Source organism: Schistocerca piceifrons, chromosome 7 (assembly GCF_021461385.2).
Source record: "Schistocerca piceifrons isolate TAMUIC-IGC-003096 chromosome 7, iqSchPice1.1, whole genome shotgun sequence".
In the NCBI taxonomy this organism is placed as follows: domain Eukaryota; kingdom Metazoa; phylum Arthropoda; class Insecta; order Orthoptera; family Acrididae; genus Schistocerca; species Schistocerca piceifrons.
In genome coordinates, this window is record NC_060144.1 from 570,409,996 (window position 1) to 570,427,710 (window position 17,715).

Genomic DNA, 17,715 nt, shown 5'->3' on the forward strand with positions numbered 1-17,715 from the left:
TTTTTATTCTCGTGGTCAGCCAGCCGTGGTAATCTGCTCTCTTGTTTTGATCTCTTCTACATGTTTCTTGCTTCTCTCTGTAGTTTTCTTGTCCGATTTTGTCCATTGTACTGTTTGATGGCCTTCTGTGATTCTTGTAGTTTTGTCCTTTCTTCCAGCTGTGTTTTGTATGTGTCGATTATTTTACTCCCACCCTTGTGGAATTATTTTATTTGGAATGAGGGACCGACGGCCTAGCAATTTGGTCCCTCCCCCCTTCTTTTAAACCAATCTGTTCTCATTTGCAACCAAAGCGGAAAAACATTACAACTTCTCATAAACAAATAAAATACTGATGTGGGTTTTTCAAGGAGAAGATTTTCACCTATGAATGTTTCCTTTACTTAAAAAGCAGCTTAAATGTAGGTATATGGTGTCCATATGTGTGAGAACTTTTACTAGACACCTGTTCACATACAACAAAAGTTTCTAAGTTGATAGAAGTTAATGTTAATTCCTCAAGTGTTTCACGAAATCATCAATTTTTAAGCAGAGATCTAGACTGTTGTAGCCACTAGTGCGTAGTTTCTCGTGTATCCCTTGCGTTAGCGCCACAAGTCAAATGTCATGTGATTGGTCAAGCAAGGTCGATACTGTATCGAGCGCTTCAGGAAATTTCGAGCCTCTTTGAACACGAGCATTGTTTGCTGCACCTTTCCCTTTGGGATCTTTCAAAATAAGTTTCTATGAAACCCCAATACCCAAAGCTTCATCTGTAAATGTAAGATGATCCCTGTATTAATCTATTAAACAATCTAAAAATGTTGACCTCAACAGTAATTTGCAGATATAAGACGACCACATTTTCGAATGACGAATTTGAGAAAAAAACCTCATCTTATAATCTGGTAAATGCAGTATTTTGCAGTGATATAGGATTATATTTACGTGAAGAACTGGAATGGTATAATAATTTAGCATTAACAAGGTAGTGGAATTTCATTGTGTTATATGATACACTCGGTTTGCTTATGTGTTTTAACAGAAAAGCTGCTATCCATGTAAGAGACTCATATCTGAACATAATATTTCATTACAGGTCAAAAGTGACATGAGACTAGCTCCACTTTGTAGAGTAAAATTTGAAAGTGAACAAAGAAAATCCTTGGATACCTTCTTATGTGAGCAGAATACTTCATGCAATTACCTGAAAGACCTCAGGAACAAGGTGCGAGTTCCCGGAACCTCTACATCAACATGGCCTGTGTCAGAAAAGTCAGATGTTGTCATTGTAGGTAAGTGATAACACATTGCTTGATTTATGCTACATTCAGCTGTTGCCCATCAATGAATTATGGTATTTCCATAATGGGGAAAGTAATTCCTCAAAACTTAACTCAGTAGATGCAGAGCACTAATAACTGCTTCTACAGTTATTTATTCAAATACAGTACCAAGTAGCCATTGATAAGATATTCAAGAAGTGTGAAGCATGGAAAAATGCAAAGAATAGTGAAGAAGTAGTATGCCATATACATCATACCCTTACTTTCACATCCAAGTATTTTATTTCGTCTCTCTTAACATTTTATTGCTCAGTTTGATATTTTTTTTATATAAAGGGGGGAAAAAAAATGTTCTCCATGCACAGCTTCCATGGACACTCAGGCTTGTTGGTTTGATACATAGTTGTAGTGAAAGTTCAAAAATGATATAAAACTTCTGTTATGTATAAAGGCTTTCCTTCAGGAAGGGATTATAAAATGGTGCACAAGAGTGTATTAAAATGTGAGTTTACACTAGTTGGTGAGTGTACACTAGTTGCTCTACATGTGACCTGCAACATGTGTATTTTGACAGTTTTCCCCTTTCTGTGTAGTTCGTTTCTGCAAAGTAATAGAAGTCCCAGAATTTTTCAGTGTTTTAGTTTTCAATTACTACTTTTTTTTTTTAATTGCTAACAACTGATAGTCTAACAAAGAATATTACTCTATCCCGTTACTGCAGAATTATATTGCGGCAATAAAACATAAACGAGAGAAAAAATAAAGTAAAACTTAAGTTGCAAAGGAAATCCACCATTAACAATTAAATAAATTGCACACGCAAACGTCTGCCAACAGCAAAATGTGTTAGAGGCATTAGGACAAAAGACTATGCAATACTTCATAACAGCAAACTGCTTGCGATGAGCGTAACGTCACAATTGTTTACGTTAGCATCGTTAGAGCAGATGCCAGCAGGCTCATGCTCCTGCGCAGTTGAGTCGCGTATGAACAGTACATTCTTCCAGTTCTGGCTGCTTGAAGTGTGGCTGTTGGGTGTATTGGCTGAAGCAAGCAGTCAGCTGCTACCCGAAAAAAATTTTCTGGCCCGCAGTGTTTACATTCAGTGATTTTGCTGTTTCCTCTTTGCTTACAGCTCTCTCGTCAAATAAAAATAAAATGGATTTCTGTGGCCGGAAGCCATCAGTTGAATTGAGTCACATAATTATGGAAGGCTAAAATACATTATTCGTTTCAGTTTTTTTGTTTTTATTTTATTTCAAGGTTTTCAAGATTTAATCACCTTGCAGAACGGTGAAGTTCATCAGTTTGCTAAAGAAATTTGGCTGTTATTGATATTTTCCGCTGAGGCAGTCAATTTATTTGAAATGAAGTGTTTCATTCCAGACTATTGGCTAGCTAGCTTCAACTGTTTGCTGGATTTAAAGCGCACGTTTTCATTTTCTGGCATGTATGGCATTATTGATAATAAAGAACCAAACACGAGATAATGCAGCATAGGTACTCCAAGAAAATTTACATCCCGAAAACCGCACTGAAAAGCTTAATATCGGGTTGGGGCCGACTTCACTGTGAACCTGGACATATGAATGTACAGTTTAAGCAGAATGGGGTATTTTGGTATGGTTTACGAAATTCCAATGCTCTTAGAGTATCATCTGATGTCCTGTTTCTTTTATTACGTAATGTAAGTTCTCTTACTGCTTTAAAGGTGCAACTATACAGGCTTCCTACGTCATCGTAGCTGCGTACGGGTAATAACAACTGTTTTCTGGCTATGAATGGCAACTGCTGAAACAAACCTGTTTCTAATAGCTTGCAGGAAAATATTGCGAATGGTGGTTTAAAAAGCGTCACTTTCAATGTAAATTTCCTTTTACGCAAGATGAATTATGTTGCCTAAGAGAATGTGCGATGAATTTCATAAATCAAAGAGCGTTTGACCCCGTTTAAAACTTGAAATTTTACTGGTACATTTGTGTGGTGTATCTTGAAGTGTAAAACACCTAAAAAAAGACCAATTTATACATGAAAAAGCTTAGCTCTTTTGTTGGCTAATTGATCTTCGAGACCAGTGTTATATCTGAAAGCGCACTTTTCTTGTAGCCACACTTGTATATTAATTTAACCCACTAACTTTTCATACTTGTATATTCGCACTACTGAACAGTGTTGTTGCTGTTGACTGACTACATCACGAGTTCTGTGCTCTGAATATCTGCTTTTATTGACTTGCAAGATCACATGACATGAGCTATGATTGACTTACAAAAGCGCATCACAATCTCAATTTCAATGATTCGGTAACTAACGTGCTGTGTTTGGCGGAATTCGAATTTATACCTTCGTAATACGACAATATGCAGTGTACTTGTTGCTGCACATCAAACTTCCCCCTCCCCCCCCCCCACCCCACCCCCCACACCCGCCCCACCCCCATTCCACAGGCGGTCATTTGCTAATGTGCCTGGAACCTTAAGCCGGTGCATGAAACCTTAACCCTTCAAAGGATTGATAAGTTTTACAGCTCCGAGGGAAAGTATCCTGTTACTTAACATGGAAAAAGTTTATTTTTGTCCGGGAGAAAGTGTATTTTTAACTGGGAAAAAGTCCGGGAATTTTTATTCCTTGCCCACGTATACTCCCTGATACTTGTGCGGCCCTTGTATGGCGGCAAGATGAATTTTCCCAGGTACTACGAGTGCCCGAAACAGCCTCGAATCAGGGTCAGATATACTGATGACAAACCTGGCTAAGAGAAAGTTTAAGAATGCATGGATTGTAAATACAATTAATGTAGCAACGAATGTCAGAGGAGTACCAAACAAAAAAGAAAAGTTTGCAGAAGATTTGAAGAAGACCAAGGTGGATAACGTTCCCACAACAGAAACAAAGAAAAAGCTACAGGTTATCAAGTATGTAGAAGAATATTTGGTGTCATATGAGCTTACATACATAAGAGATTAGAAAAAAGAATTGTAGGGTATAGTTATATAAATGAAAGAAGTATAGTTTTAACTGTAAAAGAAGAGAGACAAAACTTGACTAACATTGCATTTTACACTGATAAACTGCATCACTTTCAAACAAGTAGAACAGTAACCATAAAATAATATTGACAGGAGATTCAAATTCACGAATAGGGAATAAACCATCCCAAAGATTGTGAGAACGATGGGAGAAAACATCATAAATAACAATAGAACATTGGTTAGAGATTGTGTTTCATTTAATAATCCAAAAGATAACAAATACTTTCTTCTCCAAGCAAGATATCCACAAATATATTTGGTCAGCTTGAGGATTTAAGTCCCTTATTGACTACATTATCATCCATGAAAAATTATAGGGCGAAGTAAGAGATACAGGAGTGTACAGGGGATGTGACATAGGTTCTGGCCATTTGTCAGTGATATCTCAAATAGATATGTACCCAAAATGGAGAAAGAACAAAAAAAACTGATAGAAAAGATGAAGCAAGAAATCTGCAAAGTATATCTACTAGACAAACAAAGCATATGAGATCTGTACCACAAGAGATTTAATGAGGAACTAGAGGAGAAAGAAGAAATGGAAGAAATAGAGAAGAAATGGAAATATATGGAAACTACAGTTAAGAAAGCAGCTGAAGAAGCCATAGGAAAAAAGGAAAAGATAAAAAGGAAGACAGGGTTAAAAGTTCCAACACCAGAATTAGATAAGGTTACACAGAAAAATCAAGACACTTGCCTTAAGTATTTCAATGAACCAGCAGAGTAGAATCATCAGAATTACAAACGAGAGAAAAATACACAATGAAAATGCTCAGGCAGAAAAAGCAGTTGCTCAAATAAATTAACATCCAACAAGATAATGGATATAACATTTCAAGAACTTGTGGTATGAAGAGACTTCCTCCACAGAGATACAGAGAATGAAATTAAAATAAGATGTGTGGACAATGTGAATCTGGAAAAGCCCTCAACTCGACAAAGATTAGAAAAGCTACTGGTATGGATGGCATAACAAAGTTTATGCAAGGACAGTGAACGAGAGGTTAAATGTTATAGTTGAGAGTTTAGGAGGCAAAGAAGAAATGGGTTTTGAGAGGAGCAGATCAACAACAGATGCAATGTTTATAATTAAACAAATAATCGAGAAACAGATAGAGTATAAAAACATTCAATAATGTTTATAGAAAGAAACTGAAGAATTATGGGGACGATAGGATATCCACAACACCTACCGTATTTACTCGAATCTAAGCCGCACCTGAAAAATGAGACTCGAAATTAAGGGAAAAAAAATTTCCTGAATCTAAGCCGCACCTGAAATTTGAGACTCGAAATTCAAGGGGTAAGAAAAGTTTTAGGCCGCACCCCCAAATCGAAACAAAGTTGGTCCATTGTAATATGGGACACAATTTAGGTCGAATGAATGACTATACAGCTACAGTAGTTTGGTTCGAGTCGTAAGCTTAGCAGTTAAGCTTTACCAGGTAGCCATTGCTATGCGTCAGGCGCTCCGTACGTATTTATACGGGTACCCTTCCTTTTTCACGTGCTTCGTCTCGTTTGAATCAATTGCTCATTTTGCTTTGATCTGATAAGTGTCGTTTTCTTTGTTATAGGTGTTTACGTCACTCTAAGCGAAAATGCATTACTGTACTGTGTCATGCATTGTTTGTCGCATTCTGATAGTGCGTGCTTACGGCCTGTCGCCGCTCACGGCATGGCTTGCTTTTGTGCGCGCTACTGCCGATTACAATTAAAAAAAAAAAAGAGAGAGAGAGAGAGAGAGAGAGGAATCGTCTCATTAGCGAAACAATGGCGAGAGACTGCTATTTGTTGTTACTTACACTGCTGCTTTCTTTGATAATGATCAACAAGAACCAAATAATACTCTGCGTATGATAGAAGATGTTCTGAACGACAGTGTAGCGAAAATTTTTCTTCGTTTGAAAATCTTTGCAGGCGCCTCTTAAGTACATTACATTCTGCACAGAAATTAGAGTCATCTTATATTTAAAAATCTAGTCAGCTGCCGTGCTTCATTTCTGACTTTATCACTATTTGGTGTAAGAATAATACGAATATAAACATGACACGATACGTATATTCTTCCGCGTTTGCTGTTGTCTCACTCTAGTTTCGTAGTTTATTAGGCAGGCAGGATTTAAATGAGATAGCAGCAAATACGAAAGAATACATGGCAAAATGTTTATACTCTTATTATTCTTATGGTGAAGAGAATACTGCATGTGATTCACAATTCACCTACCTCTTCTCACAGGTAGGAAAAAATTCAGAACGTAGAGTTGGCCATATTGACAAACATCCTAAACAGAGTTGCCAGTCAGATATCCGTAGTACATTGAAATGCTGCTACATTCGAAGATGAACAAACAATACGGAATTTGTATTTACTTCGTTGAAAAAAAAAGCTCATTTTCCACCCCTCTTCTTTTTTTTTTTTTTTTTTTTTTTTTTTTTTTTTTTTTTTTTTTTTTTTTTTTTTTTTTTTTTTTACTGACGCAGAGGTTTTGGCGCCGGTATTTATCTTTGGATCTACAATGCATGCCTGTGTAGCGCTGCATATATTCGACGGCAGAAGTTAGTTGTGGCGGCACCTACCAACATTTTTCAGAACTTCCGCTTGCTTTGCACTAGATTCTAAGCCGCAGGCGGTTTTTTGGATTACAAAAACCGGAAAAAAAGTGCGGCTAAGATTCGAGTAAATGTGGTAATGAATGATCTTATAATTAAATGTTTCCCTGAGGCATTTAAGCCCCTTTTTATTATCTACGATAATGATCAAAGCAGACGAAACAAATTAAAATTTGTGCTGCGGCCTGGACTCAAACCTGGGTCTTCTTGCTTGCTAGGCAGAAATGCTAACCATTACACCACCGCAACATTGCTGCACAAACTGCCTGAGCTGAGTGCCCTCCCCAACACAAACTTCAATTCATTTTTCCCTTAGATATTGTCACTACTGCCAGGTCTCTCCAATATTGGCAAGCATCCCAGCATTGGACATAATGGGATGTCCTTGTACCATGGGTCATCTTATAGATCTTATAATTAATTATGTCCAATGCTGGGGTGCTTGCCAATATCGGAGAGCCCTGGCAGTTGTGACAATATCTAAGGGAAAAATGAATTGAAGTTTGTGTTGGGGAGGGCACTCAGCTTAGGTAGTTCGTGCAGCAATGTTGACCATCATACTGCAGTGGTGTAATGGTTAGCATTTCTGCTTAGCAGGCAAGAGGACCCGGGTTCGAGTCCCAGCCGCAGCACAAATTTTAATTCATTTTATCTGCTTTGATCATTACCTAATGAATGTTTTAAAAAGTCAGTACAAACACATTGCTTAATTTTAGATATAAATGCTAATCTGACAGCCTATAACCACAAACAAAGTTGTTTGACAACAGTGCAGCATTTCGCCCACACTTTTTAACATTTATTTAGATAACGCAGTTCAGAAATGGAAGGAAATTCTCACTGGAGTAACTGAAGAATAGCATAAATTCCCACTTGTATTGCCTTTTATATGCAGACATCACACTGGTGTCAGAGAATGAAGGTGAACTACAAAGGAGAATATATTTATTACATAAGGTTTGTAAAAAGTACCATTTGACGATTTGAGAAAAGAAGACAAAGTCAACAGCCTTTAAAGGGAAACATCATATGCGGACAAAAATTGTGGTCACTGATAGAACAGATCAATAATTACCAACTTACATTGTGATGTTGCATATGAGTATGACAAAGACATAGAAAAGAAATTCGTAAAGTTTGGGAATATATGTGGAACATTAAACAGGTCCCTACAAAATGAAATGGGGAAAGAAACCAGATTAAAATTTTATAAGACAATGACAGTTCCAGAGCTTGTTTATGGAAGTGAATAATGGGTAATAAGCAGGTGTCAAGAAAGTCGCATACACACAACAAAGATTAGGTTGTTAAAAGCAATAAAGGGATGCCGAAGAGCATACAGAATTTGGAAATTCGGAAATAACTGAATAACAGTAATGGATGTCTCGAAAAAATGAGTGGAGAGATATCACCTCTCCAGATAAGATGATGTAAGCAACTTGGGAGAAGTAGTTAAGGAAGACTGAGGAAGCAGTGGGTACAGTAACAGTCACAACAAAAAAGGCCTAATGCTTGCAGTGAAGATGACGATGATGAAGACTCTTAAATGCAAGACAGTGAGGGTCCTAAGAGCATACAAGCTAAACTTAGTGTCTCGAGTAGAAAAGCAGTGTGAAGGTTCTATTTCATTTAATTATTCACCTGACAGATGCTAATATTACTGAACTAATTAGTCACGGTTGCAAAAATTAATACAGGATAATACGATATGTGTCAAAGCAGGGATAAAATCACAGGGAGCAGAAGGTTATATACAACTTGTATAGAAAATAAACTGCAGTTACAGAGGTTGGTCACCTTTCTTGCCTTTTTGGCTCTTTTAGGAAGAAAATAAGTTATTTGCTTTTGTTTTCAAGTTCATTCATTTAACTTTTTGGAATGCTCCAGTGATGAAAGTAGATAAAATATATACTCCAGTAAAAACTACTTTGATTGACAGATGGCAAGTGGTGGGCAGCGGAGTTGCCAGCTCGTACACAACATACCGCGTGCTCATGCGATCAGTAGTTGCACGTGCATGAACAAAGGAACAAGTCATCTCCTTACCGGCTGTTGCCAACGTCTTTGTAGGTTGTGGGGAGGACAGTGGTAGGTGCTGCTGATGCTTATTGCCTAAGTAATTAGTAAAACATTACATCGTAAATTTTGTGAAGCCCTTTCTGAAGCCAACTTGTTCCTAAATAAATGCCTTATGGACCTAATGTCAACAAAAGAGTGTTTAGGCTTTTAGCTAGTGATGTCCACAAGACCTGAGGCAGACAACTTGTAAACATCAGAACTTACAATATTCATACAATGTGTAATGCCTATGTAAAGGCTTTGAAATGTTTAGGTCAAGAACCATCCAATTTCGGGTCAATATTTACCATTATTTTGACGGTTGGCTTGCTCACTGGGCCCTACCTTTTTGGTAGGGGATTATAAAAATTGAAACAATTCTTTTTTTGCCATATATGTTTACCGAAAAATTTGTCGCCATTTAATACCCTTTTTATCATCCTCACCCTGCAGGAGGAGAAGGCAGCAAAATAATTGACAGTGGTTGAAGTAAAGGGGATATAAAATGTGTAATGGCGATGGCAAGACAAGTGTTTCTGAAAAAGTTAAATTTATTAACATCGAATATAAATTTGAGTGTTAGGAAGTATTTTCTGAAACATTTGTCTGGAGTGTAGCCTTGTATGGCAGTGACACATGGAAGACAAACAAAACAGTTCAGGCCAGAAGAGAATAAAACCTTCTGACATGTGGTGTTACAGAAGAATACTGAAGAGGTTAACTAATTAAAAGATACTGAATCAAATTGGTAAGACAAGAAATATATGACTCAGCTTGACCGAAAAAAATAAGTGACTCGGTTGATTGGACACGTCCTGAGGCATCGAGGAATTGTCAATGTAGTAATGGAGGAAAGATTGGGGTGGGGGGGGGGGGGGGGGGATAAAAATTGTAGACACACACACACACTCAGGTTCGAACACATAAGCAGTTAACGTGGATGTTGTGTGCAGTAGTTATGCAAAGACAAAGACACTTGTAAAGATAGACAACCATGGAGAGCTGCATCAAACCATTCTTCAGACTGACGATGTGAACAACACAGATAAAGAAACAGTTCAAAAGAAAGCAAAGGGAATAATTCATTGATCTTTGATGCCTGGTCTGAGGAATAGGATCACCAGCCAGCAGTTTAAAAGGAATTTAGAGAAAGATAAAATACTCAAGTTTACATTGTTTTTTGCATGTCCATTTTTGTGTTATACAAAATTTGAAACAATGTGTGTTTCAGTGACATTAAACATCACAAAAGAGAATTGAAACAGTTTGTTTGAAAATATGTGCAGGGTTTTGCAGTGTGGTACATTTACGATTAGAAACCTTCATTTGGGTAACAGTCTGTTTACGTTGTTTACTTACCATTAATAGAAAGGGAAGGAAAAAAATACATACTCTCATTATTTCAGTATTGCAGAAGAGAGAAGGGGAATTTGTGTGTGTTTTGACGAATTACAGAGTCCAAGCTTATCAATTGCAGTGCAATGTGTCCACAAAAAACTTCAACATTTTTAAAATGTGATTAAAAAAAGGTACAGTGACTCGTAGGTACTTGTCATTTGTGGCATCATGTAAAGTAATTCAAAGTTCTGTACAAAAGTAATACACTTTTGCACTGGCTCCTTTCGTAACCTTTATAATGTCTAGACGATACTTGTATCTCAACTCGTGTATGCACAAGTGTATGTGGGATAATGGGGATCCTATTGCATCTGCAATTCTTCTGTGGAGATTGTCAAGACCACATATAGGTGAGGCATACATAATGACTTTCACATAACCCTATATGAAAAAACACATAATGACTTTCACGTAACCCTATATGAAAAAATACGGAAGGGTTAAGTCTCATGAGGGTAGCGGTGCATTGTGTCCTATCCATCACTGTGGAAATATTCAGTTCAGAAAGTCACAAACATGTAAACTCCAGGGTTGTGGTCCACCATCCTGCTGGAAGATCACATTTGGATGAAAGGGAAGAAGCTAAGGGACAGAAAATTGCTCAGGCATGTCCAGATAAACGTTTCCTACTACCATTTGCTCGATGGAGAAAAATGGTTCAACTATGCTATTTTTCATCAGCACATGCCACAAATTCACCTTCTCAGTTTCTCTGGCATTTTCCTGAGAAGTGTGAGGGTTTCCTGAATCCCAGATGCAAATGTTGTCCCAATAAAACTTTCCACATATGTGGAAGGTTGCTTCACCAGAGAATGTTATTTCCTAATTAGTTGGTACTTTACCGAATCCAGTCCAAGATCTCAGTAGCAAAATCAAGGCAAGCAGCAAGTCATTCTCCTTCAGTGTTTGCACAATTTGAACTTCATATATGTTCAGAGAAAGTTATTCATGAAGCATCTTTTGAACTGTTGAGTAAGGGATGCTGAACTATCATGGTGCTTAACAGTCTTCGATGGGTTTCTTTTGAAGGCCTCTGTAATCTCTACCACTTCATCAGATATGTGTTTTCTGCCAGGATCTGACTGACTGTTAACACTCCCAGTGGCTAGGAACTTGTAATGCCAAGTCATACTCATTGTAATGTCTGGTGGCTCCCTTTGAAATTCACATTGGTAATTTCTTTGGACAACCATGGGCGATTTCCCCCCCCCCACCCATGTACGACACCACACATTGGCCTCTCTCTTGAGGTGGTTATTTCTGGTAATTGTTTAGCACCTGAATCAAAACAAAAGGAACTATGCAGAAAAAAATCTATACAAAAAAATCTTGAATTATTTTACATGATGCCACAAACTGTCCGTATCTGTCTGGTATTTTACCGCCACCACCTTGCCTTTATCTCACTCTTGCTCATGCCACATGCAGTCTATTGGGTCTTAGTGCCCGAAGTCAGTAGCCTTGTGCGTGTTAAGTTGTTGTTGTTGTTGTTGTTGTTGTTGTTGTTGTGCAACTTTGTCCAAAAGCTTAAATATTTCTAGTATTCTTTTACATTGTGCTTAAATATTTCTAGTATTCTTTTATATTGTGCTTGTATGTGACTCAGTGCTTCGTCTGTGTGGTGAAAAGCAATCTATCCTTTATCATCAACTATTATACAGTTGTCAGGCAAAAATCAAACAATGGAAAATCTGGGATGGAATGTGACGATATTATGAAAAGGAAAGTTGCTACTCACCATGTAACGGTGAGTTGCAAACACGCGCACACACGTGAGTGTGCGTGTGCGCACGTGTGTGTGTGTGTGTGTGTTTGTGTTTGTGTGTGATCTACTGTTGACAAATGCCTTAACATTCGGGCGCACAGACTTTGCCTGCACCCTCGAACGCCCAGAGGGGTCATTTTGACCCCCACCATTTAAAAAACATTTTCTGAACTACTATTTCGTAATTTTAAGCATTTATTATATTTTAATGTTTACAAGATTTATAGCCATTTCAGATACAGAGTTGTGAATAAAAGAACAGACACAAATTATATTATTTATTGACATATAAACAAATTTCACTGAACCTGGTAACACCCAAACAAGCTTTTCTTGGTTCTTAATTCATAAAAAATTGAGCTTTTCATGCATATAGAAATGTCAGCTACTTCATTGTTTTACACAATTGACACATTTGTTTTCAGTTTCCTTTGTACGTTTTCCACAAACCATCATCTTACAAACACTGCACTTGGAAATAGTTTTATTGCATTTTACAGAATTCGAGAACTTGAAATTTAGAGCAGTTCTGTAGCATTTCATCTTCATTTTCATGCTTGTCTGTGGTCATACAAGGAAAGCGACTCTTCACATACTCAGGAGGTATTTCATCTGCAAGATGCTGAATAAAGTATTTTATTTTGATCTTCTTCCCAGTAACAGCTCTAAATACTACATAAGCATTTGTTCCTGCTAGCTCAAGGATATTTTAGGAGTAGTACACTGGCCATCTTCTTGAGGGAGCGTTGACTGAATACTGCCTCGCCATTTTGCCTGCTATGTCAACCCCATATTTTATTTTGTTGCAATAACATACAGTTTGTGGAGTTTTTTCTCATTTGTATTTATGGTCACACTATAATGAAGGGAAGACATTACTAGCACTTTTTTTGCTTTCTTTCCTTGATAGACTGTCAAGGAAGTATCATGCTTTAAAACTTTTGTGAAGTACAGAAGTCTCTTCAACAACTTCAAAGCATGTGGTATTTCTCTTCTTGCTCTATTTAGTGCTGCTACAATGGAAGCTGATTTTTTTTTTTTTTTTTCAATTTTTTGGCTAGTTTGAGTAAAGTGAAGTAATTGTCTGTAGTGGCATTTCTGCCTCTGCCAGTATCCTTACCAAGATAAGGGAAACCATTGAGTGTATACTGGCTTTCAACATCCACAGCTAACCAGTATTTTTGCCCATACTTGTCAGGCTTTGAAGCCATGAATTGTGTGAATGGGCACCTCATTTTACTTGGGAAGAGCTGGTCGTCTGTTGTTATGTCACTTCCAGGTTTGTAACACATTGTACAGTTTTCTATGAATTTGTTACAGACAGCAAAAACCAATGCAAACTCATCATTCTGTAATCATACAGAGCGTGTAGACTTCTCGTCGAACCTCAGGAATCTCACAGAATCTGTTTCTACTCATGGTTTCCATACAAAATGGCAGGCCCCGGGAATCTGGCCATAAAATGTGAAGGTCTGTACTTTAGCAACCACTCACACCACAAGCATAAATAATTGCAATAAATGCTTCTAGTTCTTCTGTGGTCATTGACCAGTTGCCATTTCCTAGTACTCGTGTGCCTCTGTTACAGTACATTTCAAGATATGTTTGATTATATAATTGTCTATGAAATGTGCCAAGCACATGCTACAAGTTTATCACTTACATTTCTTTTTGCATGTGGTGTAGATCCAGGAGATTCTCTCAAAATATTGTGATTAGGAAGATGCCCACCGTGTGAATTAGGCACTACTTCTATCCAAACTGTTCCATCAGGAGCAACTTCTTTATGTCTTTCATCAGACGATGAAGAAGCAGTCACATGTGTTGTACACTCAAAGGATCAGGATTATCTCCTCTTCTGTTACATGATTCTTCTCAATCTATAGAGCACAGAAGTATTCAGCAATGATATAAATATAGCTTTTGGAACAGACAAATGTAAGAAAAGTAGCATAGTCAAGGGAAAACACACTAAACAAGAATATTACATATTGGATAACCACAGCGACTGCATAGAAGCGATGGAAAAAACAGATGCCTATAAATATCTAGGATACAGACAAAAAATAGGAATAGATAATACAAATATTAAAGAAGAACTAATAGAAAAATATAGACAAAGACCAACAAAAATACTGAAAACAGAACCTACTCATTTGGAGTAGTGAAATGGAGTAACACAGACCTAGAAGCACTCAATACACTTACATGATCACAATGCCACAAATATAGAATACATCACATACATTCAGCAACAGAAAGATTCACATTTAGCAGAAAGGAAGGAGGAAGGGGATTTATCGACATAAATTTAAGAAAATTCTTTATAGAACGAGCAGAAACTAGCAAAATACACAAAGCAATCACTCATATAAATACATCGGCTACACCATTGCAATTCCATAACCACTTCTACAACCCTTTAGATCACATAACATCAACAGATACAAAGAAAGTAAATTGGAAAAAGAAAACACTACATGGCAAGCACCCGTATCATCTAACAGAGCCACACATCGATCAAGACGCATCCAACACATGGCTAAGAAAAGGCACTATATACAGTGAGATGGAAGGGTTCATGACTGCAATACAGGATCAAACAATAAACACCAGATATTACAGCAAGCATATTATTAAAGATCCCAATACCACAACAGATAAATGCAGACTTTGCAAACAACAGATAGAAACAGTAGATCACATCACAAGCGGATGTACAATACTAGCAAATACAGAATACCCCAGAAGACATGACAATGTAGCAAAAATAATACATCAACAACTTGCCATAAACATAAACTAATAAAACAACACGTTCCCACATACAAGTATGCACCACAAAATGTACTGGAGAATGATGAATACAAACTATACTGGAACAGAACCATTATAACAGATAAAACACCACCACATAACAAACCTGACATCATACTCACCAACAAAAAGAAGAAATTAACACAACTAATCGAAATATCCATACCCAATACAATAAATATACAGAAGAAAACGGGAGAAAAAATTGAAAAATACATCCAACTGGCTGAGGAAGTCAAGGACATGTGGCATCAGGATAAAGTTGACATTATACCAATTATATATCAACTGCAGGAGTCACACCACACAATATCCACCAGTACATCAACGCAATACAGCTACACCCAAACTTATATATACAACTACAGAAATCTGTAATTATTGATACATGTTCAATTACCCGAAAGTTCCTAAATGCAATGTAACATATACCGTACATTTAAAAGGAAGTGACGCTTGATCAAGGTCCGCGTCACTTTCCATTTTTAACCAGACATAAAATCTGAGAAAGGAAAGAAATAATAATAATATACTTACTAGACTGTAAACTTCCATTATCTGTATCTGATGAATCAGAATAATTAGTATTAGATGATTCAACTTCTCTGAATGTCTACAGTAAAAACTCTTACTTTGAATCGTCAGAGAAAAGTTTGCTACCATTTGACTCACACTCCATAACTCTTTGTAACTCTGCAAGAATCCCTTCATCTCGTAAATATTCTTTACGATTCATCTTCAGCTCACAGTCACCTTTGAAAGACTGATTCTTACAAGGGAATGACGAACAGTGGTAAACCGAATCCACTGTTGTCATTTCATGTGGCAATAATATAAACAAAAGCAAATTATTGCACTACAGATTAAAGTAGCTGAGGCTGCATAATGCATGAGATAAATGTACGACATAACAGTGAACAAAATGATAGCTTTTTTCTAAAGGGATCAATTAGGTGAAATGCACTGTTTTTTAATGTAATGAAAGTACATGTCAAGTAAATAAATGCCATGAAAGTAAATGTTGCATGCATTATTCTTCAAAACATCTGTAGCACTTAAAAACCGAAAAGGGTCATTTTGACCCCACTGGGTGTCCAAGTGTTAATGGCCAAAAGCTTTATTTGTGGTAGTCTTTTTGTTGTTTGTTGTGCCTATCTGCAACTCATCATCTCTGCTATATGGTGAGTAGCAACTTTCCTTTTCATAATACAGGGTGATTCAAAAAGAATACCACAACTTTAGGAATTTAAAACTCTGCAACGACAAAAGGCAGAGCTAAGCACTATCTGTCGGCGAATTAAGGGAGCTATAAAGTTTCATTTAGTTGTACATTTGTTCGCTTGAGGCGCTGTTGGCTAGGCGTCAGCGTCAGTTGATGCTAAGATGGCGACCGCTTAACAGAAAGCACAGCAGAAGTGAATCGACGACAGTTGTTCAGCGTGCATTTCGAACGAAGTATGGTGTTAAACCTCCTGATAGGTGGTGTATTAAACGTTGGTATAAACAGTTTACAGAGAATGGGTGTTTGTGCAAAGGGAAAAGTTCTGGACGGCCGAGAACGAGTGATGAAAATGTAGCACGCATCCAGCAAGCATTTGTTCGCAGCCCAGGAAAATTGACTCGTAGAGCTAGCAGAGAGCTGCAAATTCCACAATCAACTGTATGGAGAGTCCTACAAAAAATGTTAGTTATGAAACCTTATCGTCTGAAATTGGTTCAAGCACTGTCTGCAGCTGATAAGATTAAAAGAATCGATTTCTGTGATTTTATCCTTGCTCAAATGGAAACAGATGAATCTTTCGTTTCAAAGATTGTGTTTAGTGATGAAGCAACTTTCCACACTAACGGGAAAGTCAACCGTCACAATGTCTGTATATGGGGCACTGAGAATCCGCGGGAAACAACTCAGTATGAACGTGACTCGCCTAAGGTGAACGTTTTCTGTGCCATTTCAGCCAATAAAGTTTTTGGTCCCTTTTTCTTCGAAGGTGCTACTGTAACTGGACTACAGTATCTGGAGATGTTAGAGAATTGGCTGTTCCCTCAGCTCGAACAAGAAGCACAACAATTCATATTTCAGCAGGATGGAGCGCCACCACATTGGCACTTATCTGTCCGTAACTACCTGAATGTCAACTACCCGAGGCGATGGATCGGCCGCCAGGCAGCCCGTGACAGAGCACTTCATCACTGGCCTCCAAGAAGCCCTGATCTTACCCCCTGCGATTTTTTCTTATGGGGGTATGTTAAGGATATGGTGTTTCGGCCACCTCTCCCAGCCACCATTGATGATTTGAAACAAGAAATAACAGCAGCTATCCAAGCTGTTACGCCTGATATGCTACAGAGAGTGTGGAACGAGTTGGAGTATCGGGTTGATATTGCTCGAGTGTCTGGAGGGGGCCATATTGAACATCTCTGAACTTGTTTTTGAGTGAAAAAAAACCTTTTTAAATACTCTTTGTAATGATGTATAACAGAAGGTTATATTATGTTTCTTTCATTAAATACACATTTTTAAAGTTGTGGTATTCTTTTTGAATCACCCTGTATTATTATGTATAATCTTTAACTAGTGTTAAATGTGTTTACAGCTGCCAAGCTTTTGTTGCCACAAAACTTCTTTTTTTTTTCAGGCAAACTAAGGACTTTGTCTATTGGGTTAGGATACTTAGCTCAATTAAAATGTTCATTTCTTTATTTTATGTGTCAGATGTGCGACAACAGTTTACACTATTAATAAAGAAGTATGGCGTCCCATATAAAA

General features: G+C 37.5%; 1 protein-coding gene across 1 annotated transcript in view; it reads left to right on the forward strand.

Annotated features, from left to right (window-relative positions):
• LOC124804751 (chromatin assembly factor 1 subunit A-like) overlaps positions 1-17,715 on the forward strand; it is a 102,756-nt gene that overhangs the window by 37,195 nt on the left and 47,846 nt on the right. Inside the window, exon 7 of the mRNA XM_047265056.1 lies at positions 1,079-1,274. Within this exon, the coding sequence (XP_047121012.1) occupies positions 1,079-1,274 (196 nt within the window). The remainder of the gene's footprint in view (positions 1-1,078; positions 1,275-17,715) is intronic.